This window comes from Pipistrellus hanaki (genome assembly GCF_964339955.1).
Source record: "Pipistrellus hanaki genome assembly, chromosome: 5".
Classification (NCBI taxonomy): domain Eukaryota; kingdom Metazoa; phylum Chordata; class Mammalia; order Chiroptera; family Vespertilionidae; genus Pipistrellus; species Pipistrellus hanaki.
Genome location: NC_140507.1, coordinates 21442120 through 21466365, shown reverse-complemented (window position 1 = coordinate 21466365; position 24246 = coordinate 21442120). Strand labels below are relative to the sequence as shown.

Here is a 24246-nt window from a genome sequence, read left to right as displayed (position 1 = left end):
AGGAAGGGTGGAGAGTAGAAGAATATAAAAATAAGCCAACAGTACTTATAAATGTACTTTGTTATATCTTTTGATAGAGACTGAGAGAGAAGTTGCAATCAATACTACAAAGACCTTGTAGGTCATATTTACAGAATCTGATATTAATACACTTATTTTCATTCCTAAAGATTCAAATAATGATATATCATTCTAGATTGATGCCTCGTTGACATTAGTCTTAACTTTGAAGTTCAGACATATGTGTTCCTAACTGAAAAAGGAAGAAATTTTCCAAACCAAACAAAGGAAATTTCCATGAAAAGTGAGAGTTTAGGAAAGGCTATGTAACTACAAGTTTCCAGGGTATTGTGTTCTTCCTAATGACATATTATCATTAATTCTTATAGTCCCCGCAAAACTAGCATGCTCCCTTTTGCACATAGAATTAGAAGTATATATTATCAAGCACAGAGCTAAAAAATAATTTCTGACTTTGGTTTCTGGTTATGATTGGGAAACTGATACCAGACTAGCCCTTCTACTAAAAACAACTAGAAACCTGGACAGAATATTGAGGAAAAAAAACAATTATTTTTATATATCAAAACAAATAAGACAGAATTGTAACCCCTTTGTAAAGAAAAACAAGAAAGCAAAACCTTATAAATAGATCAGTTTGATCAATCCAACATTTATTCATGATAACAACAATTCAGAATTGCAGAAAATATCCTCAATGAAATAGAGTATCTAATAAAATCTATAGTTTACATCACATTTAATAGTGAAATATTGAATATTTTTCTCTAAGATTAGGAACAAGGCAAGGGTATCTACTCTCACTATTTGTATTTAACATCATAAAAGGGATCAATATGGGAAGAAAAGAAATAAGGAGTAAAGACTTCAAAGGAAATAATAAAACTGTCTCTGCCTGATGACATAATTGTAAATGTAGAATACTCTAAGGAACTTAGCAAAAAGCTGGTAGAACTAATAAGTGGATCTAGCAAGTTCTCACAATTTAAAATCAAAACATAAAATTTGATTTTATTTCTTATACTAGCAAAAATTATTTAGAATAGAAAAATTTTAAATGCCATTTATAATTGCAGCAAACGTATTTGCAAGATAAATTTAAGAAATCTGAAGAAATATGACATATTCACAGGTAAAAGTCTCAATAGGTTTAGATGTGAAATTTTTCCAAATTGATCTAAAAATTCATTACAAACAAAATCAAAATCCCAGCAGCCTTTGCTGAAGAAATAGACAAGCTGATTATAACATTCATGTAGAAATGCAAAGGACCCAGAAGAGAGATAATTATTTTGAAAAAGAACAAAGTTGGAAGACTAACAGTACCTAATTTCAAGTCATAAAAAAAGACACTGACTTGATAAAAATTAAGAACTTCTGTCCTCTAAAAGATACTATTAAAAGAATAAAAAGATGAGCCACAGTCTGAGAGAAAATATTTGCAAATTATCCTACCTAATAAAAGAGTAATATCCAAATTAACCATCACTCTGCTACACCCACCAGCCATGCCCACCAACCAATCAGAGCAAGTATGTAAATAAACCCAATTAAGATGGCTACAGCCACAGAGAGCAGGAGGGAGGCTTGGGTTTCCCAGACAATGGAGGAAGCCAAGCTTTCCACCTACCCTTGCAGCCTCCACTCAAGGCTACAAAGTTTCAATTATAGAAGGTAAACAAATCCAAATAGAAATGGCTGCTGGCCACAGAGTGAGCAGGAGGCTTGGCTCAGCTCCAGGCTACAAAATTTCAATTGTAGAAGATAAATAAATTCCAGATACCAGGGCCTCCGCTTGGGTCACCAGGGGGTGTGGCTGGCCTGAAAACCACCACAGGCTCTTCACTCAGGCCGCCCCACACCCCAAGGGAACCCCCACCCTGATCCGGGAAACCCTTCAAGGCAAACCAGCTGGCCCCACCCATGCACCAGGCCTCTATCTTATTTAATAAAAGAGTAATATGCACATTGACCATCACTCCAACACACAATAGCTGCCCCCATGTGGTCAAAGATGGCTGCACCCATGTGGACACCACAAGATGGCCATCAGGGGAGGGAAGTTGGAAGGGACCAGGCCTGCAAGGGAGGGCAATTGGATGTGATCAACCCTGCAGGGGAGGGCAGTTAGGGGTGACCAGGCCAGCAGAGGAGGGAAATTGGGGGCCCACAGGCTGGCAGGGAAGCAGTTAGATATCAGGCTGGCATGGGAGTGGTTAGGGGTTGATCAGACTGACAGGCAGAAGTGGTTAGGGGCAATCAGGAAGGCAGGCAGGTGAGCAGTTGGGAGCCAGAAGTCCTGAATTGTGAGAGGGATGTCCGACTGCCCATTTAGGCCTGATCCCACCGAGATTGGGCCTAAATGGGCAGACAGACATCCCTTAAGGGGTCCCAGATTGAAGAGGATGCAGGCTGGGCTAAGATCCCCTACCCCGACCCCATATAAAAGACTTGTATCTAGAGTATATAAGAATTATAAGAAAGCAAACAATTCAATAAAAATGGGAAAAATATTGAATAGACACTTCACCAAAGAAAATATACAGATGACAAAAGTATCTGAAAGGATGCCCACCTTCATTAGTCACCAGGAAAATACAAATTAAAATCTCAGTGAAATACCACTCTATGCCTATCAGAATGCTAACATTAAAAAGGTTGACTTTGCCAAGTTTTGGGAAGAATGTAGAGGAACTGGAACTTCTATATATTGCTGATGGGATGTAAAATGATACAATCACCTTATAGAACAATCTGGAAGTTTCTTAAGTTGTCCTCCTATTGCTCTATCCAGCCATCCCATGCCTAGGTATTTGCCAGCAAAAAAAAAGAAAGCATATCTCCATAGAAAGATGTTCGTGGCCCTTTTATTTATCCCAATTTTGAAACAACTCAAATATCCATCAATAGGTAGATAAAGTATGGCATATCCATAGAATGATCACTTCTCAGTAGTAAAAATATTGAACTGTTGATACCACAGCAACATTGATAATTCTCAAAATGATGATGCTGATGGAAAGGAACCAGGAAAAAAACAAAAACAAACAAACAACAACAACAACAACAAAAACCCCACAACAACCAAAAAAAAAAAAAAAAGACATGCTGTCTGATTCTATATACATGAAATTACAGAAAGTTGTGATTCTATATACATATGATTCTAAAAAGTACAAACCAACCTATCATGGCAGAAAGCAGATCAGGGAAAAAAAAGAGGGATTAAAAGGGGTAAAGGAAACTTTTTGGGGATGATATTTTTACTCTCTTCATTGGTGATAGTTTCATGACTGTATACATGTCAACACTTATTTAACTGTGTCAATTATATCACAATAAGGCTGTTAAAATAGGCAAACTACTTGAATAAGTATTTCTCAAAAACATACAAATTGCCAATAAGCACATGAAAAAATGCTTTACATCTTTAGCCACTAGGGAAATGAAAATTAAAACCACCATAAATTACTACTACACAGCACTAGAATGCCTAAAATTAAAAAGATTGGTAATTGCAAGTGTTGGCCAGTATGTAAAACTACTGCAACTTTTATATGCTGCTGATGAGAGTGTAAAATGGCACAGCTACTTTGGAAATCAAAGCATGTGTCCACAAAATGCTTTTGAAACAGAGTTGTCACAGTATCTGTATCACTGTATAGTTAGAAACTGGAAATAGCACAAATATCTACCAAGTTAATGAATAAATAAATGTGATGTACTTAACTAATGTTTTATTTGTATTCTTTTCTTGGAGCTAATAATGCTTCTTAACTCTGTAGTACAATGACTTTCATAAATTTTAGAAAAATTTCAGCCAGTGTCTTCTCAAGTACTGAGTGTGCCCATTCTCACTCTCTCTTCAAATTTCTAAATTCAATTATAAATGCTAAACCTAAGCACCATGTCTCATGTATCTTTTAGGTTATTTTATTATTTTTCATACTTTTTTTTTACTTAATTGTTTGAGTCTGGATATTTTTGTTATTGTTGTTGTTGACCTGACTTCCTGGCAGTTACCAGCTCTACTGTGCTAGTATAGTAGCTCTTACATCCATTAACTAAGTTTTTCACTTGAGGTAATGAATGCTTTATTCTTTTAGCCTAATATTTTCATCTGTTGCTATGATATGACTTCAAAATTTACCTTATTTTTCTCCCTTTTCCATCTCCCCTCCAATCTCCAGCAACCCATCTGTCCTATTTCTGATGGTTATAATATCTGTGTTACAAGAAGTATGAGGTTATCTAGGTTCTGCATAGCTTTATTGTCCCTAGAAGCTTTCCCTTGTTGTTTGTATTCCCCTATTAAAGAGACCATTATGTTGCCTGGTTGGGATACTTGGATGTTGATGACATATCAGATACCTCTCTGCCAGCTTCGGAGGGCACCACAGATTCTGATGTCTACTGGCTTAAACGAGGGGAGATCACAATTTATGACAGAGATCCCACAATGCAGGGCCTTGTCTTGCCTCCAACACCAGAGCAATTACTCATCTAGATGACTTGGGCTGGATGAATTCTGATCTCGAGGGTACCACCCTACATCAGCAAAGGGCAGGGTCACAATGCTGGACCCTTCCCAAGTTTCCGTTATATACATTAAACACAAAGTCATTATCTGGAATTCACTGAGGATGAAGGGCTAGAGGGAAGAAGATGGGGGAGAGCTTATCTGCTCAGTCATGCCACAATCGCCTGTTTTTATCTTTAAGTCTGGCTGTTTCAGTCTCTTTTGCTGGTCCTCCATCTTCACAACCTATAAATATTATGCCTCCTCCCCCCAAAAAACAATTATTCCAATATAGTAAAAACAGTTACTAATGCATCATGCTGTTTTTATTTTATTAATAGTTGTCTTAGATATTCGATTCTTTATTATAGTTACTTATTATTTACAGTTTATTTCCTCCCATTAGAACTTAAGTTCCATTAGAACAGAGATATGTCTATGTTTGACCAGTACCCATAGCTTAGAACATAGTAATAGAGACGGAATAATAGAGACGGAGTGACTAGTTGTAGAAAGAATGGGAGCAGATATCCATGGCTAGACGGTTCCTCTTTTTGTTGAGATGGCATCTGACCAGAGTGGAGTTGGAAGGGGTGTGAGTTTGAGATACGATATAACGTTTCATCTTCATTCTTTGCTACACGAAACCCTACACAGCAAGTCAACATTCATTATAGGTCTGCCACTCACATAGCCCTATTGTTGGCATTCCGCTTATTTACCCAAGCTATTAATAACCCTATCAACTCTATCTCCAAAATAATTTGTTCCAAATCTATTGTTTTTTTCCTATTATCTCTGCTGCTTCCTAATTCGAGCCTTCTCCCTTTGTTTCTAATTAACTGTGTTAGCCTTCCTATATGCTCCACAGAGCAGCCAAAACAAAGACTATTATGTCCCTGACCTGTTGAAACTGTCCAGATTACACTTAAGTAAAACCAAGCTCCTCATCACAGCCTTGGAGGCTGTACATGGTCTGGCCCTGCCTTCCTTTATGACTGTGGGTTCCACCACTCTCTCCCTTGCTAACTAGGCTCTGGCCACATTTCCCTGCTTTCTTTTATGGAAACATCACAAGTTCCTTGCTGTGATGGTCCCTTTTGCTTGGCATTCCCTCTGTCTGGAGGTCTTCTTCCCTGCTATTTGTGTGACTGATGACCTCACATTCTTGCAGACTCAGGTTTTCCTGACCACCCTACCTTTCATGATCACATTGCCCTGTATTATTTTCTCCACAGTTCTTACATATTTTATTTTTTTTCCTTTTGATTGTCTGTCTTACTCAATACCTTTCCCCCAGCATCTAAAATCATATAGGCCACACAATAGGTGCTCATGACTTATTTGTGGAATATATAAGGAATGAATGCATTAAAGGGAGATGCTCTCCGTCTCTCACACCATTGCAGTTTTAAATGTTACTTCTTTGGGATGAGTTCTTGTTTATTATTTCTTTACTTAAAAGGGAATAAAGCAAGTGAAGTTTAAAATCCATTATTTCCCCCTTGCTTATGCTCTCTCTCTTCTTACAGAATTATCACTAACTTCATGTAATAAAAATGATTTAATATATTTTGGTGCCAGACAATGGACTGGATTATCACATTTATTTATTACATCAACCATCTGTATTAAATTCTATTATAATCCACATAATAATCCATTCAGTGTGAGGTTTGGAACCAGGGAATTTTGGATCACCTTCCAATTCCCATCCCCTTGAAAAATTCTATGGTTATCACTGATGTAGAAGAGAAAGAGAGAAAGAAAAACACACACAGAGAGAGAGGCAGAGACAGAAAGAGGGAGAGACAGAAAGAGAATCCAACCCATATCATAATGACAGGATAAAACTTTGGTAGCAAACTCTGAGCTCAGCTAGTTCAACATTATTCCCAGAAGGAAGGACAAACCAAAGTCAGATCATTGTCTGAATCTCTTCTTCTTTGGTTAGAAAACTCTCTAATTAGTGGACACTCAAGGCTTTGAGTTCAGAAAGGCTGACTTTGCTTGACCAATTTATCTTGGGGCTTAGCGTGACCAATTCATTCTGCTTTCCAAAACAAAATTACATGTGAAGTAGAAACTAATTTACATACTGTCAAGGAGTGTTCAGTTTGAAATAGGAAAGGCTAGGAAGAAAATAGTTAAGAAAAATCTAAGGAAGATAAAGGACTGTCCCCAGGCAATCTCAAATGTTTTGGTAAAAACCAAAGAAAATGGAGAGTTTAGATATCTAGACAATTGGCTAAAATTTAATTTTCTATCTGGTTATTTTGGCATCATGAAGATATAATCATGTTGAAGAATTTTAAAAAGTATTTTAATAATACTTTAGTTCTCATTAATATCTAGGGGTATAAAAATATAAAAAGTGGCTATTTTGATGTATTTGGAAGATCCACCTCAACCTGAGAGTCCATCATATCATCAGGAATCAGTAACAATTTAGTGATGACTTCCTTTCTGTCTCCATCTGCCAGCAGTGAAGGCAATGAAAGGTAAATAGCAAAAAGAGTAATAGCAGATATTATTAGGCAAATTAATTGTGTCAGGAATTTTGTTAACCACTTTCTGTTAATTAGCTCATTTAATCCCATACCAGCCCTCTGAGGAAGGTATTATTATGAGCCCAGCTTTATAGTTGAGCAAACCATATGTCATACGGATTAAGTAACTGCTCAAGTTTGCATGTAATAGAGTCAGATGAACCCAGCCAGTCTAACTTGAGAATCCAAGCATGGCAACACCCAAGTCTTGAGGGAACCTTCATTTTCTTTGGGGAAATGATATAAAGACATGAAACAGTTAAATCCCAAATGAAAGGGGCTGTGGGATTAACAGTTTAAGTGAGTTTATACCGTAGGCTAACTTAGTTAAAATCAGACCAGACTCAAGATAGAGTGACTCCTGATATCATGATCCAAGGGACTGAGCTCCATGTGGTTAAGTTGTCCACAAAAGCGTAAGTAGGATGGGAACTTATCCTTGAATCTGGGAAATGATATATATGAACTCAGCTTCTCTGCCACTGAACACCCAGCATTTCCTTGTGCAGAAGGTATCTAAGCCTCCTTTTTAAAATAAAATGAAAAAAAATTATCAACACAATAGTTTGTCGTGCAAACAAGCAGCTGGCAAACTGAGGGTGCAATATTGCATGCTGAAAAGATGCGTCAAGGTTGGCAAATTCTTATTCCTATCTACCTTAGGCTCCTTGAGCCTCTTGGGATTGTATTTTCAGTTCTTCAGGATAGGGTTTTGGTGCAGAAGGAGAGTTTTATATTGGGAAGTGTGTGTGTGCTCACATGCGCGCACGTGAGTGGAGGGCGAGAGAGGAAGCATGGTGTGCCTTGGGGAAATGTACATGTGTCCCATCTGTTGAACTGCAATGCAAACCACCTGTCTTCAGGAGTGGTGTGAGGAGGGATGAGTCAGGCAGGGGATAGCATTGCCTAACTGCCCACTCATGGACGCAGTGCCAGAAGGTTCTATTTTATTCTCTAGGCTCTACTCTTCAGATTCCCATAAAAAGATGAATTGCTGAAGCTGGTGATAAGATACTTCTTACGAGAATTATAATGACTGCCCAGCTTGTGTGGCTCAGTGGTCAACCTATGAACCAGAAAGTCATGGTTCAATGCCTGGTCAGGGCACATGCCCAAGTTGTGGGCTCAATCCCTAGTAGGGAGCCTGAAAGAGGCAGCAAATCAATGATTCACTCTCATCATTGATGCTTCTATCTCCCTTTCCCTCTCCATTCCTCTCTAAAATCAATAAAAAATATTTTAAAAAAGAATTAGAATGATTAATGACAAGACTAATCTTCTGAGGGTAGGGACCATGGCACTTTTATTCACCAGTGTATACCAGCATCTAATACACTATCTGGCATAGAGTCAGGACCTGGTAAATATTTGTTGAATGAATAAATGAATAATAAATGAATGTAATATGCTGTATTGATTGGATCAAATCCTCCCAGTGAATCATTGTTCCCCTGGGTCATGGAGAAGCTGACAACTCTGATTTCATTAAATTAGAAGCTAATTTTAGAAGCTAGGCTCTTTGACCCATTAGCATCTTGGTCCCTGATATTTCCCTAGGAGTGTGTAGAAATATAATTCAGTCAATAGTATTTTTTTTCGATTCTATGGTTTGAACACTATTTAAAAAATTGAGGATGGTGCACGGAAGAAGACAAACCTTGTCCTCAGAGTGCTTATATTCTTGTAGGTAAAGCAACATAATGAATAAATGTATAATTTGACTAGTGGTGAAAAATGCTATGAGAGGGAGGAAAAGAATGATGGAGGAACACTATTTATATATTGTAGTCCTCCCTGAGGAAAGCCTAGAATCAATTGTTTCAGAGCTTAGAATCAATTAAATGAGGATAATATGAGGGTTGCCTCTATTAAGTTACACTTAAAAATTTTAAGGACTTGAATGGCACCCAAATCATAAAGATTTGGAGAAATCATTTTTCACTTGATTATTCAGAAATCTTTCAACCTTATCTTCCCCCATCAGAACATAAAGTCCAACCTGTCTTCATACCCCTGGATACTCAGCATCTAGACCCATGCTAAACACATAGTAGGTGCTCAAGAAAAATTTAATAAATGAACAAACAAGCCAACTCAGTTGTGTCTATAGACAAAGGCCAGTGGAAAGAGAGAATGGAACAGACGTTTACTGAGTTCCTATTAAGTCCCAAACTCCAATTCAGTTGCCTGGAATGTACCTTATTTCATTTGTTTACCCTGTGAAGTTACAAACTTTGGGAGCTTAATTTTTAAGGAGCTAAAATCTCTACAGAGTAGACGATGCCTTTCTTCTTCTATGTTTTAAAATTGGGTGCTAGGAAGTGGTTCTTTAAATGAAGGTTGTGTATCACTGGGAGCCTCGAACTTTAATCAATTCACTGAGGTCTATGCTATGACCTGATACCGTGTTTCCCCGAAAATAAGACATCCTCCAAAAATAAGACCTAGGGCATGGAAAGATAAGACATCCCCTGAAAATAAGACCTAGCGCAACTTTGGGAGAAAAAAAATTAATATAAGACACTGTCTTATTTTTGGGGAAACAGGGTAGTACTTATCCAATACATAACTTTGTATGATTCCAGAGCATACCTGAGGATCAATAGAGAATCTTAACTAAAGCCTTGGCCACGGCTTCGCCTATAGAATCACCTACATTTATCATCTCAGTTTGAATTTCTCTGAATCAAAGGCAAAACACAATTTCCAAACAAGACTGGACTTAATTTCAAATGAAGAAAATTTAGAGGAGGCTGTTCCCAGCATGCACAACAAGCTTAGCCTGGGTCAGTTCCACAGAGGAGAGGAAAATGCAACCGGGCACAGCCGTGTGTTTGAGACTGCAGAAGGAGGAATTATGGGAGAAGCAGGTTAGACCCTATCTGACTGTCACAGACCCCCATCCAACATTCAAGGTTGGCCCATTGCTTTGAGGCATTAAAGAGGCACAAGGTGAGGAAATGCATATCATGTACCCTGGTCCTCAATTACCTTAGTAGGCACCCAATGTGTGAAAGACAGCACTTTTGAGAACATTGTGAAGGTTTAATACAAGGTAAAAGTCTTTTGAGCACATTCTGGGTGTACATAGGGCCAATTTCAAAGAAAAATGAGATTCCTCTTAAAAACTGCAAAATAATGGTGCCATTTCACATACTTGGCTCAGCCATTGAAGAAGTATCTGAAAGCTGGTTCTCTCCACAGCGTTTATCAAGACTCTGCAGTGCAAAGGAGGCAGACTCTTCACAATGTGTCCTTGAGGGCTTTCCCCCAGCTTCTAGAAAGTCTTCACTCAGGCCAGCATTTCATTAGATCACAGTCACAGGATTGCTAGGAACAGCCAAACCGCTTTCAAAGGGTGCGAGGCCAAAACATCCCAGTGAAGCCACAGGCTGGGATTCAGGCCCAGCCCTTACACAGTTAGCTGTGTGCTTTGCTGCAGTTCACTTAATCTCTCTGCAGGATGCAGAGCGGGGCTCTGAGCAGGGCTTCAGTGCCTCACTTCGCTCTGGCTCTCTGGTTTGAAGCAAATTCCCAGGATCAAAGGGGTGTCCTCCTGGATTCGCAGATGGACAGGCAAGGGAGGAAGTCCACATTGTCCTCTGCTTCTGAGTTCACTTCTAGGACAGTTCCTTTCCCAGGGCTGCAGCCACACCATCTCTATGGAGACTTAGGACCAGGGTGTTTATGAACAGTGCACTGACCCCCTCATCTCCATCTGCATTGCTCCCTGAGTCTAGAGTTCCCACATCTTAGACATGGAGGAAAGAAGGAAACCATGCAAAATTCGGTGCTGTTGGTGCTCTGCTTTTTACTTTCTGCTATCCTAGCGGATGTTTCTTGAATACTGCCCTTGGTGTCCTTTCAACAGGTGTTAGAGTGCTTTGAAAGTGGGTGTTCTTGAGCTCCACCCAGCATGTACTGGTCAAAGGTTTTAGGAAACATGTGCGAGTCCCCAAAGCTGCATTTCCAACCAAGCACTGCAGGTAACCCTTGTATATGCTAATATGTGGGAACCCCTGTCCTGAGAGAAGGCAAAACTCTTGTGGGTCACTCCACTTGCCTGCTGTTGCTATGTATCATTACCATTCACCATTTATTCAACAAAGATGTATCACCACCTATTACATCCCTGGTACAATGGTGAGCAAAAGGTCAAAATACCTGCCCTCATGGGGCCATGGTCCATACAGGGGAAACAAGTGCAGATAGAGAACACAGGAAGCAGTGGGAAAATCCACCAAGCCAGATGATGGGCAGTGCTGGGGACGTGCTCTCTTTCCGACTGGGTAGGCAGGGAGGCCTAGGGCTGCGGTCTGCAAACTGCGGCTTGAGAGCCACATGCGGCTCTTTGGTCCCTTGAGTGTGATTCTTCCACAAAATACCACAGCCTGGGAGAGTCTATTTTGAAGAAGTGGTGTTAGAAGAAGTTTACGTTTAAAAATTTTGGCTCTCAAAAAAAATGTCAATCGTTGTACTGTTGCCATTTGGCTATGATGACTAATGAGTTTGCAGACCACTGGCCTAGGGGAAGGATGCTATCTGTGCAAGGACTAGAAAGATGGGAGGGAGAGAACCCTGTGGTTGGGAGGAAGAACATTCCCAGCAGAGAGAACTAGGACCAAGGCCCTGGAGAGGGAATGCGCTTGGTGTGTGTGAGGAATGTGAGGAGGCCACTGTGATTCCTAAAGAGGAAAGTTATAGGAGATAATCCCCTAGGATGTGTTGGCCATGGAAGGACTTTAGATTTTACTGAGTAAAATGGGAAGCCATTGGAGGAGTTTGAACAGAGAGGTCACATAATTCACATGACCATTACCTTGTAGCGCATTTGCTTTATTTCTAGGCTGCAGGATACGTTAGATTCTGGACTGGAGGGAGGGAAGCAATGGGTTGTGGTGATAAAATATTATACTATTATTTTTATTTCAGTCAATAGTCTTTTGTGGATGTTGTGACTCCCTGTTCCTGGCTGACCTCCTGAGAGCAACATAAAACAGGTATTTTTCCTGAGAGCTGGGGGAAAGAGAAGAAGGCTTTGCCAGGGAAGTCAGTCCCAGAAAGTCCTCATTGATTTATTCACACATGGACTTCCTGAGTCTTAAATGAGAGTGCAGTATGTATGAGGCACTGCTTTGCATACGTTATTTTATTTACTCTCCTCATAACTCTAGGGTAGTGTCCATGATCATCATCTCATGGATAAAGAAATGGAGGTTTAGGCAGGAGCAATCAGTTGGCCATGGAAAGATTTGGGACTTGGATTCAAAGACAAGACTATGACAGCAATGTCTGTGCTTTTCCCTCTATATCAGAGGAGCCAGCCTATCCAGGTTCAAGTCCTACCTCTGCTGCTTACTCACAAACTGTGTGATTTGGGACAAATTATTTCATTTTCTGGGCCTCAGTGCCTGCATATGTAAAATGGGGATAATGGCAGTTTCCTCTTCACTGGATTGCTATGAGAACTAAATGAGCTAATACAATAAAACACTTAGAAATGGGGCCTGGCACCTCAATGTTCCTTATTATCACCCTGGCTGTAAGTGAAGTCATTTGAAGCTGCTTGAAGGAGCTTGGGATCTTGACTCTACATGGGGCATGAAAACAATTCTCATACACATCTAGGATTGATATGAGGACAAAGCCTCAGATTTATGATGTGGCAATTCTAAGAAACAGATTCAAGATCTAAGTAGAATGGCCAGTTTTGGCAGGCATCTAGCTTTTCATCACTGCTTTGTTCAGGAATGCTGCCAGGGGTTTTAGGGACCTCGTGAAGGGCTGGATGAGATGGTTTCAGAGGTTTCCTTCCAGATAGAAATTCTATGATTCTTCCCCATAGGATGGACACAGGTAGCCTATGTCTTTCACTGAACTGTGCCACCTTTAGGCACACACAATTTCACAATAGCCATTATCATGCCTTTTTGGCCAATGCTACCTGCTTGACTCCCACAGAGTTTTACATTTGAGGTACTCCCTCCCCCCCCCCCCCCAACACACACACACACACACACACACACACACCTGCCTAGACATTTGATCCTCTGGATTCTTGAACTATGAAAAAATGGATTAATAATTTAGGTAGCACATGGCTTCCTAACCTTTGCTCACAAGGCTGACTTTTCTTTTTATTTATATATTTATTTTATTTTTATTTTTTTAAGGCTGACTTTTGACTGACTTTCCCCTGACAGGGCCACCTTGCTGCTTATATATGAGTACACACCGCATAGCATCTGCACCATTCTTTCTAGACACTTCCATGCAGCAGCTATTTCTTGCCAAATAAACATGATATGAAAGCATTCTCCGTGGTTTTGTCCTAAGCCTTTCTTTTCCTTCTGAATAGCGTGTTTTGCAAGTGCTGTGCCTGAAAGAGCAAACTCACTCTACTTTGCAAAGCCTGGAATGTTTACTGCCTCCTCAAAACAGAGCATAGAGTGTTCCTGCCATTGCTCATTGAGAAGAAAAATTTCTTTGTCTGGATGTCAAAACAATGGACAGGTTTTAGCGCTTATAAGATGGTTCTATTCAGATGCAAATACACCTTGAGGAGTTCTGGGTACACTTAGCTCTGCCGCCTATGAGTCTGCTGCAGGCTAATGATAAGGACTGCTTCTAGCAACCACATAGCTCTGTTTTGAGTGGCCAACTCGTTGAAATATGTCCATCCACCTCTTAGCTCTTCTCATTTATTCTCATAATAGTCAGAAGAAGCTTCAAATATGGTCAGTTTCTTCTGAAAATTTATACCCTTTGATAATTTCCAGTTGCTCTTTGGATTAGAACCAAACTCCATAGTTACTATCACAGAGACATGCAGTATCACACCACTTTCTAGCCTCATTCTTTTTTCTTAAAAAAATATGTTTTATTGATTTTTTACAGAGAGTAAGGGAGAGGGATAGAGAGTTAGAATCATTGATGAGAGAGAGACATCTATCAGCTGTCTCCTGCATACCTCCCACTGGGGATGTGCCCGCAACCAAGGTACAAGTCCTTGACTGAAGTTGAACCTGGGACCTTTCAGTCCTCAGGCTGACACTATTTACTAAACCAAACCATTTTCTGCTCTAGCCTCATTCTTTACTGTACTCCTTGGTCTCATGCTCCTGCCACACTGGCCTTCCTTGAGGACCTGCCATTCACTATAACCCTCTGGTGACAGGGCTTTGCAAACAACCTCTCCTTCCCCTGGAAAATTCTCTCATTCTGCCCAATTAAGTTTTAGTTATCCTTTAGCTCTCAGCTCAAATGACACTTCAGAGAAGACATCTTGACTTTCATGGTCATTTCAAAACCCTTTCAGACCTTGTCCTAATACATATCATGTCCTCTCTATTGTAGGATCAGCCAGTTTTCATTAACTTGATTAACTTACTTGTCTTCCAGCAGGTCAAGAACCATATCTATTTTGACCACCAGTGACTCCATTACTTAGACCATATCTGATACATCATAGAGCTGTTCTGCAGGGTGTGTACTTTTTGAATATGTGAATAACTTCTCTTTCAAGGAGGTTCACTGACAACACACTTGGCTCCTAAAAATTCTAGAAAGATGACACGTATCAACAATAGGATCCAGAGATGTTCATGCACATCTTTGAAACCAGGATGCTCTTTCTACTAACTGCTTTTGCAAACACTTGTGAACATAAAGGCCTTGGCCTTTTCAGCCCATCTTTTCTCCTAGCTCAGTCTGCCAGGGAAGAAACAATGACTCAGAAAACTAATGGGCCAGTCTCTCTAGTGATGCTGATGATTTCACTGCGGTGATTTTTCTATTAAATTTTTAAAATTGAGTCAAAATGAAAGAACAGCCTTGGGGCACAAGTACCGAAGACAAACAATGAATTCAGAAACACAAATCAGAGCAGCACTGACCAGTGTATGTTATGAGCAAGCACCAGTAAAGGTATTAGAGGTTGAAAGAATCAAAGAATGAAAAACACAATGTCTTTTTGATGGGAGCATGATGGAATGCGAGAAGACTAGGAACTGCAACCAGTCCAGCTTGGTGTTACCACTGCAGGACCAAGACAAAGATGTTATCACAGTTAAGTACAAGATACCACCCATTGAGTGGCTAGTAGGCCCATTCCACTCAATGTCTTTAATTTGTACAATAAACATAAATACAAAGCAGTGTTGCCTCCATTGAACATTTAATAAAATAACATTTTAGTCATATTTGGAAGTCTGGTTTATCTGATTCCTAAGCCAAAGTCTTTTCCAACCAGAAATTTTGTCTCTCCGGTCCATTCTCAGGATCCTCTACTGTAAATTGTGGTTGTGACCACACAGCACTGTTGCCATAATTAACCCCGGTGATGTTAAGGCATGGAGAGTGCTTGGCCCTCAGTAGACTCATTTCAACATTATTTTCTGTCCTCCTTTTGTCTCATCAGCTGCTAAGTTCCTCACAGATCTTACTAGGACCCCCTAAAAATGGGCTATCAGTCCTAGCTTCTGATTTAATATGGGAAATTCAAGAAGGGGACTATCAGGAGGCACTCCCACTTAACGCACATCAACACCACCGGCTTTAATGATATTCCCATTGAACTCCAAGACCCAGCAGGATGAGTCAATCCCCATGGTATAGCAACATCAGAGGAGTACCAGAATCTAGTTATCTGTTGACTGGCCCAGGATTCTTTCCATCATCATGCATTCAAAGTACACAAGGCAAAAGTTGATTTCTGGGACCTCCACTAATAAGCATCATATTACCGTGTTTCCCCGAAAATAAGACATCCTCCAAAAATAAGACCTAACGCATGGAAAGATAAGACATCCCCTGAAAATAAGACCTAGCGCAACTTTGGGAGAAAAAATTAATATAAGACACTGTCTTATTTTCGAAAAAACAGGGTAGTAAAAGCTATTATTATATTGAGCTTTTAATTTGCACTAGGTACTACAATATATACTTTGCATAAATTATCACATTTACTCACCAAAGAACTCTTTGATACGTGCATTGTTTTTATTTCTCTTTTTGTAGATGACAAAGCTAAAGCCCAGGAAATTTAATGACTTTTCCTATAGTCAGGTATTGGCTAAAATATCTACCTGCTATAGGAAACACATAAGTAAATGGATATGCAACATGTCAGGTAAGGATGAATGCTATAGAGTAAAAATAAAGCAGGGTAAAAGTAAGTGGGGAAGGAGAGGGAGGGAAAAAGAGAGGAAGGGAAAGAGGAAGGGAGGGAGGGGGAGTGAGAGAGAGAGAGAGAGATTGATTTTAGGTAGGAAGGCCAGAAAAGGCCTTTCTGATAAAGGGACATTTGAGTGATGGATATGATAAGACATGATTGAATGCTGGATATGTTTAGGTTAGGCCAGAGGATTGGAAGAAGGATATGAGAGGAAAAAGAAAATAAAGGATGACTCCAAGGTCTTTGGCTTGAGTAACTAGGAGAATGTAGTTCTCATTAACTGAGTTGGAGGCAAATACTGGATAAACTGTTTTTCCTGAGAGGAAATAGGTTCTGTTTTGAGATCTCTGTTGTGCATTCCAGTGGGATTGTTGTGTAGGCAGTTGGATGTACAGTCTGCATTTTAGGTGAGAGATTGGAGCTGGATGTATAAGTTGAAGAGCTGCTAGTTAAGACCAGGGGACTAGCTGAGATCACCTAGGAGCAAGCAGAGATTAAGGAGAGGACTGAGCCCTGGGCTCTAATATGTACAATTTGGGAAGTTGATTGGGAATCAGCAGGAAAGGCTGAGAAAGACCAGCCAGTGAGGGAGAAGGAATCAGAGAGAACGTGTGGGCCTTGAGACCAAGATAAGAAACTCTTTCAAGAACAAGAGCAATCATTGGTGCAATGGCAGTAGCTGGAGAGGGGCACAGGAGCATAGCATGAGTATTTACAGTGAGATTATGTGACATGTTTGTAGATTGCAAAAATGATTCTGTAGAGAGGAAAGACTTGGTGAGAACAGATAAGGGTGGGGAGGATCAATTGCAGATGAGGGGCTTGAGTAGGGGTCCAGGGGTGGGGTCCAGCTCACAAGTGGAGATTTGGTCATAGAAGAAAGTAGGAACAATTATTGTACATAAAAATGTAAAAAAAAACAATAAATGTAAAGCAACGTCAGACAATGTAAGATTTTGTCTCAATCCTTACAAGAACCCCTCCCGTTGATATATTATCTCCATGTTACAGATGTGCATTAGGAAAGACCTTATGCTGGTGTATATTTGTGATGATGAGAGAACGAGTAATCAAGGAAAGTTGTGAGTGAAGATGCAATTAACATGGGCCTGAATACTAGATTGGTTCTAAATACATGGAAGGACTTGAGTAGAGAATTCAAAAAATGTGAAAAATAAGAACTCCATAAACATGTACCAAGGCACAAATATAGTCATCAATTCTTTCTTGTCTACCTCTGAGCCAGACTGCATGGGTTCTCATCCTAACCCTTGCACTTAATAGCTGTGTGATCTTGGACAAGTTACCTAACTTCTCTGTGTCATGGTTTCCTCATATATAAAAGGAAGATAATAACAGTATTGACCTCACAGGATTGTTGTGAGGAACATATATCCATACACACAGTGCAACTGTGCCTGGCACATAGAGAGCATTGTATGTTTTACTTATTATTTTATTAGTATTATTTATGCATAATAATGAGTTAGAAAAATGTGTATTTTCCCTGTGTGTGTGTGTGTGTGTGTGTGTGTGTGTGTAGACTTCTAGCAAGCCTGCTTTTGGGAGTCTTTGGAAAATTTCTGCCTCCAGAAGAGTCCCCCTCTGGAAGGAGCATGACTGATAGAGACAGATGAATTTGTGTATTCACTCTCTCATCCAATCCTTCATTTAAGAAGAATGTCTTGAGCATCCACACAGAATACAGCTCTGTGCTAAGCAGGATGCAGAAACAGAAAACCAAGAGGGTGTGCCCAAGCTGCTCCTGACCACCAGGAGATAGACATGTAAATAGAGTGTTTTGATATAATCCGAAAGGCTGTTTTCACACTGATGCTCAGAAATAAATGTTCAAAGCAAAGGTTAAGGGAATTGCTGTTTGGTTCAGATGGTCTGCCGCTTTACGAACTATGGCTCTGGCAAGTCAGGTGAGTCATGTGGAGATGACAGCATCTGGTACAGACAGACACTGTGTGAGGAGCGGATGAGATTGCACAGGCTCCGCCCTCAGCACACAGCCAGGGACCCACGGGGCTGGTGGTGCCTCTCTGCTGCTCCCTCGCATTTCTTCTTCCCACTATGACTGTATGACTCATCACAGCCACTCCATCTTTGGAGCTACAGAGGGAGGCTTCCTAGAAAGGCTAGGGCTGAGTTCTAAAGGTCAAGTAGGGGTTCATAGCAGAGAAACACAGCAAAGACAACGCAGGGAGAGGAAATGGCACGTGGCCAGGCACCTCACCCTTGTCCCTTTAGGACAAGAAAGTGCTTCCAGTCATTTGTTAGCTCACCCACAAAAAGGCCCAGTGCCAAATGAGGTCCACCGGACAGAATCAGGCAAGGTTCCTCAGACTTCACAGCTCTCCTTGCTATGGGTCCCCCCATCCCCTCAGTCCTATCTGGAAGGGTCCTTTCTGGCTGTTCTTTGAATCCTGAAATCATTTTGCTGGTTGAATCCTTCTCTACCTGGGGGAGGAAGTTCTGTGCTCCCTTAATGAGGTCCATGGAGAAGGAAGATAGGCCAAATGTCTTCCCAAAGCCCTGTTCGTGCATTAGCATGATCTAGTTGTCCTTTCTTTTCTTTCTTTTTTTTTTTTCTGTTTGCATCTTCTTATTTCAAGTTAAAATAGAGCATGGTGACAAAACCAGTCCCCTCAAGTATGGCTGCAGAAAGTTCCCAACCAGTAGTGATTGAGACAACTGGCACTCATGTGGGAGCTGACATTTTGTAGAATGTTTTCCACATTTGCTTTTAAATTTTACCTACATCACAGCCTTGGTATTTGTCATCTTCTCATTCAATAAAAATGTACAAAGTGCTGATGAACCACTTGGTATTGTTCTAGTGCTGGGGGCACAAGAGAAAGCAAGTCTGTGGGTCCTGCTCCCAGGAAGCCTTTAGTCCAGCAGGGAGACAGATGATAATGAAATGGTTACATCAGTCTATCCATAATCACCAAACTAGAATGGGTCCTCTGAAGTAAAGCAACCCAGATCTTGAAGAGCTGTAATCAGCTGAGGGTCATGGATGGCTTCTCAGCTTGAGCTAAGAGTTCAGGGCTATAATTAACAAGAAATGGAGGGGAGGGTGAGGAGAGAGGGTCACCAAAGACCATGGTTAGAGGGAAAGTACTGAGAAACCAGAGAAGGCCTGGGTGGCTGGAGGCCAGGCAGGAAGTAGGCAGGGGCCAGAATACGCAGGGCTTGGTAGGCGATGGGAAGCCATTGGGAGGTGTTAAATGCAAGTGTGTTTGTGTTTGAGGGGCTGAGGTGGTAGCATGATTATATTATTAAAATCATTTGGACTACAATGTGGAGAACCAACTCTGTATCTGATGGATGAAGAACTGGGCTTGAGGACTAAGAAAAAGAACTCATGCTTATAGACTCCATATTGTTGATTTACCCTATATACAAATGTGTCACTATATATGATATGCTTAGATCATGACTTGGACATAGTATTACAGTACAATGAAGGCTGATTATCATCACCACCACCACCACCATCACCCGGTGTCATACAAATGTGAATGCATTTTTGCGACCACCCAATGGAGTATTATTATCCATGTATTACAAATGGGAAACTGAGGCACAGAGAAGTTAAGTAACTGCTGCACATCACCCAAATGTGCAGAGCTAGGATTCAAAGCCTGTAATCTTCCTGTGTTGGAAAAACAATATCAAGACAAAGCTGAGAGGACAAGTCAAATCTTTTAAGTAGGATGTCTCACCCCCTAAGAAGACTAGGAATTGTGGAAGCTCTTAAAATTATTCTAGAATTACTTTTAAGATTGTTTGAGTCATTTGTACTCATTTAATTTTCACAGGGATATACACAAATTATTTATTCTCCACTTCTTCAATTAAATAAAATATGAAGTTCACAGCCATAACTTTTCCAGAATAGACTACACGGTGACAAGATTGCTAATAATATGAAAAGAAAAATGCAAACTCAGATTCATTCTGACATGTTTTCCTCCTCAGACAAACTCTAAATAAGTGTAACTAGTTTCTAGTGACACTGTGATGTATTTGAGAAAATGACTCATTGCTAAAGATAGTGTAATAAATTAAAAACAACAACAACACTGATATCTAAGAAAATGCATGAGGCATGGGACTCAAAAACAGGTAGCTTCTATCAGATGAGCTCTATGGAAAACTTTTTCATATTTAATTCTCAACATCCTGGGGGTAGGTCTTTTTATTTCCATTTTATAGATAAAATTGGGCATAGAGCCATTACATGGCTTGGTCCTGTTTGCCTGGTATTTAACTCATGACTTTCCACTATGCCTAGGGCCTCCTCCAGGATGTCAGTGTCTGACAGATGCTATTATCCTTGCCCATGGCCTTTATTGGGTTTATAACAAATTGAAAGACATATCCCTTCACTTTCCACCCCTAAAGGTGGTAGTTGCTGAATCAGAGGTTGTTTGTTTTGACATGAATAAAATGGAATTTTTATTTTGATGGAATAAATCTATTAAATAGGATTGAAAAAACAGTTCAAGAAAGTTCTTATTGTGGTGCTTCTGTCTCCACGAGGGATGATCTTTAGTTTGAATAATATCCAAAATAGCAATTGAGGAGACCAAGTGTTTGGGTTCTCAAACTCTACACTGGGAGGACAGGACAGGGAACGGATCAGAAACAGCAGAGAAGTTATCGAGGCACCTCCCTAGATGAGTTTAGATCTTTCGTATTTGGAAAGCTCCCCTGGAGATTTCTATCCCTGCCACCCCCATCTCTCCCCAAGATTCACAGCGACTTACTTACTTCCTCTCCATGAAGGAAAAAAGATCTCCCAATGGTCATTTCCTTTAGACACCAATAACATTGTTAAGGGAAATACAGAATTGGAGAAAAAAATCTATGCAATAGCAATGTTTATGAAAAATACCATCCTCAGTCTCAATGTAAGGGTGATCCCAAACATCTACTCTCTTTTCCTGGGGGTACTGATTGAAAGCCACCTCTGGTATAGTAAAGGCTTCTCTCACTCTGTACACAGCCCCCAGCCCCGGCTTCTGCTCTGTGGCTGAGGACCACGACCTCAGTTTTGGAGGCGGGTGGCAGCTCCTCACCATCCCGGGTCCTCTTCAATCCAGTACCTCTTGTAGGACAACCCCCATGGCTGAAAAACAGCCAGCCAGCTGCTTAGCTTGAAACTGCTCTTTTCCCAGGGATGAGGCAGATCAAAAGAAACAGGAAAACCACATACAGAAGATGCTCGAGGAGTTAATGACTCTACGAATGCTGAAACCTGCAGTGCTCAGTGGAAGGCGAGTGGCCAGAATGTTTACAAGGTACACACACATGCACACAGAAAGTACACACACAGACACTCTCTCTCTCTCTCTCTCTCTCTCTCTCTCTCTCTCTCTCACACACACACACACACACACACACACACACACACACACGTATGCATATCATGCTGGGTTAGAAGGCAGCAGGACCAGGTATGGGGGACTATTTGCATAAGGCTCAGTTCATCCTCATGTTAAGGCCATAACCCCGGACCCCTGCCCGCCCCCCAAACCACATTCCCAGCAAGTGATGAAAGTGAGCTGTGTTCTCCCTGCTCTGCAACCCAAGTACAGACTCGCAGCAAACCAATCCGATCATCGGCACGCCACAGCCGTGGAGTGAGCTAATTCTATTTTGCTAATTGCTTTCTTGGGCAGGCACCAAGTTATTAAACAGACAGTGACAAAAACAGAGAGCTTGGATAAACATACGTGGCAGTACCTGCAGCAATCTCCCCCCCCCCCCGCCCCCTTAATATCAGTTCCAATGACTTGTTTGCATGTTAAGTAGAACAGGGGAAACTGGCAAATATTTATGATGGTTTTTTTTTTCTCATCGGCTGTATCAGCTTTGAGATCACCTTTGCAACATTATCCTGCTCTTCTGCAAATACTCCCCTTTCCTCATGAGAAGACGGAGTGGCGATTCTAGAAGCAGATCTAAGCTGTCAGCTCCCAGCCTTTGCCAGGAACGCCAGTCCTCCAGTAGCTACAGAAAACGGCATCGGCAGAGCCTGTGGGAAGTCACACACCAGCCCACTTTTTCCCACCCACCCACTCTCCCTCTCTGATCGGTACCTTCCGTGTGGCAGCTGGAGGAGAGGATGGTATTCGGAGGTCTGAAGATGTAAGGCAGGTAACGAGAGAAGCATTTCATCTTCCAGAAAAAAAAATAAAAAATAAAAAATAAAAAATAAATCTAAATAACAAACCAGTCTCCTGAATCCATCAGGATTCTCTCGGCCTTTAAAGCTGGCTACATCACCAATATGTGGATGTAGCTTCTCTCCCAGATCTGCAGAGCCGGGCAGCCCGAGGAAGGACTGGAGCTGGGTCCCATTTTGCCATCAGCGCCAGGAAGCACTGCCTTACATTTCTGCATGCAGCTCAAACTCAGAAGCCCCCAAGCAAGCCGGGATATAGGCTCTTCATTGGCCGCAGCTCCTCTGAGCAGGATTTGCTGAGTAAGTCAGTCCTGCCTGTAAACACACGCGGAAACTGCCCTGCCTGGAGCCTCCACCTTTCCCGTGTGGTCAGTTTCTCCCGCAGCAATAGAAATCCGGCAGGAGACGGGAGTCGTGGGGATAAGTGACCATCTCTTATTTAGCGGGAAGATCAGATGAAACAAAGACAGCACAGTGCTCTGCCCCGGAGAGGGACGGCTGTTAAAAGGAGCCACCCGCAATGCCATGGGTCTCAGGAATATTAAAGTACAGCGCAATGAAATGGGTCTCTGTCCCTGCCTAATCTAGATTTAGTTCTGTGTGTGTGTGTTTTTTAATACGAAACCCAAACAATAGGACCATTTATCATTTAGGTGAAGCCGAAAGCTGGGCTGAGTAGTCGGTGACAGAGGGCTAACACAGACAGATTCTGTGTTCCACTACGGCTGTTTGTTGTTTTGTTTTGTTTTTTTCCTTCCCGCTGACCCTCACACCGAGGCAGCCACTTGGTTTTGGGTTATTTGCTGTACAAGTTTAAAGCCACAGCACAACAATAGAGAGAACTGACCCCTCACACAATCCAAGTACGCCGATGGCATAGGGAAACATGGAAAAAGTAAGTTGATCAGGGATTGCACAACTTTCACAAAACTCTCCCTGAGATTGCAAATGAGAGAGAGACTCCCACTGAGATTGCAAATATGAGAGGGAGTGGGGGAGGGAGGGAAGGAGGGAGAGAAGGAGGGAGGGAAAGAGGGAGGGAGAGGATGATAATATTAAAGGACATGAACCATCACCAAATGTGAGTAATTTGGATTGGGGAACAGGTTTGGTTCTGACCGGTGATCTAGTAATGACTGTGGGAATGGTACCACTGGAAGGTAAGCTTCATCCACAGGCTCCGTCCGGTGTGGGATTTATAAGTGCTGTGAAAGACCCAATTGTATATGATGGGGAGAAAGAGGCAAATGTCCTTTGTGCTGCATTTAGGGCCCCAAGGAAATGACTTAAATGTTCTGTAAAAGAAAACCAATATTCCCTGGAGTGGGGGTTTTTAAAACTAAGATTTAATTAAAAAGTGTGTCTTGAAATCTTAATAATTTGTAAGCCTTTATGGTGTCTGCTCTTTTACAAAAATACTTGCCAGTATCGCCAATCTGCCTAAGAGAGCAATAATTTAGAGTCATTAAAAATAAGGATAGTGAAAGTCCAGGACATTTTAATGTAAATTAACTCTCCCACCAATATATTCTCTCTCTCTCTGACTTCTGGACCATTGTGATATGTTGACAACTGCTAGTAAGGAGAGAGCACTTAGCCCATCGATAACCACATAACCCATCACTTCCATAGATCCAAAGACCTAGCAAGGGTGGGCTATGCCAGGTAAGGTGCTGTTTAAATAACGCCTACATGGTCTGCTTGTTGTGTAAACTCAAACTCATGACAGAAGAACATAACCAGAGGTGTCTTTCTGGTACTGAATGATCAACCTCTG

General features: G+C 41.1%; 1 protein-coding gene across 2 annotated transcripts in view; it reads right to left on the bottom strand.

The window, feature by feature from the left end:
• The window catches only part of PPP2R2B (protein phosphatase 2 regulatory subunit Bbeta), a 352055-nt gene that overhangs the window by 303182 nt on the left and 24627 nt on the right, over nt 1–24246 (bottom strand). Inside the window, exon 1 of one of the 2 annotated variants that reach the window (XM_084883167.1) lies at nt 22384–22876. The exons of the other annotated variant lie outside the window; for it this stretch is intronic. Coding sequence (XP_084739293.1) covers nt 22384–22462 — 79 coding nt within the window. The 5' untranslated portion in view covers nt 22463–22876. Of the gene's footprint in view, nt 1–22383; nt 22877–24246 lie in introns of those variants that run through there. 2 annotated transcript variants of the gene reach the window in all.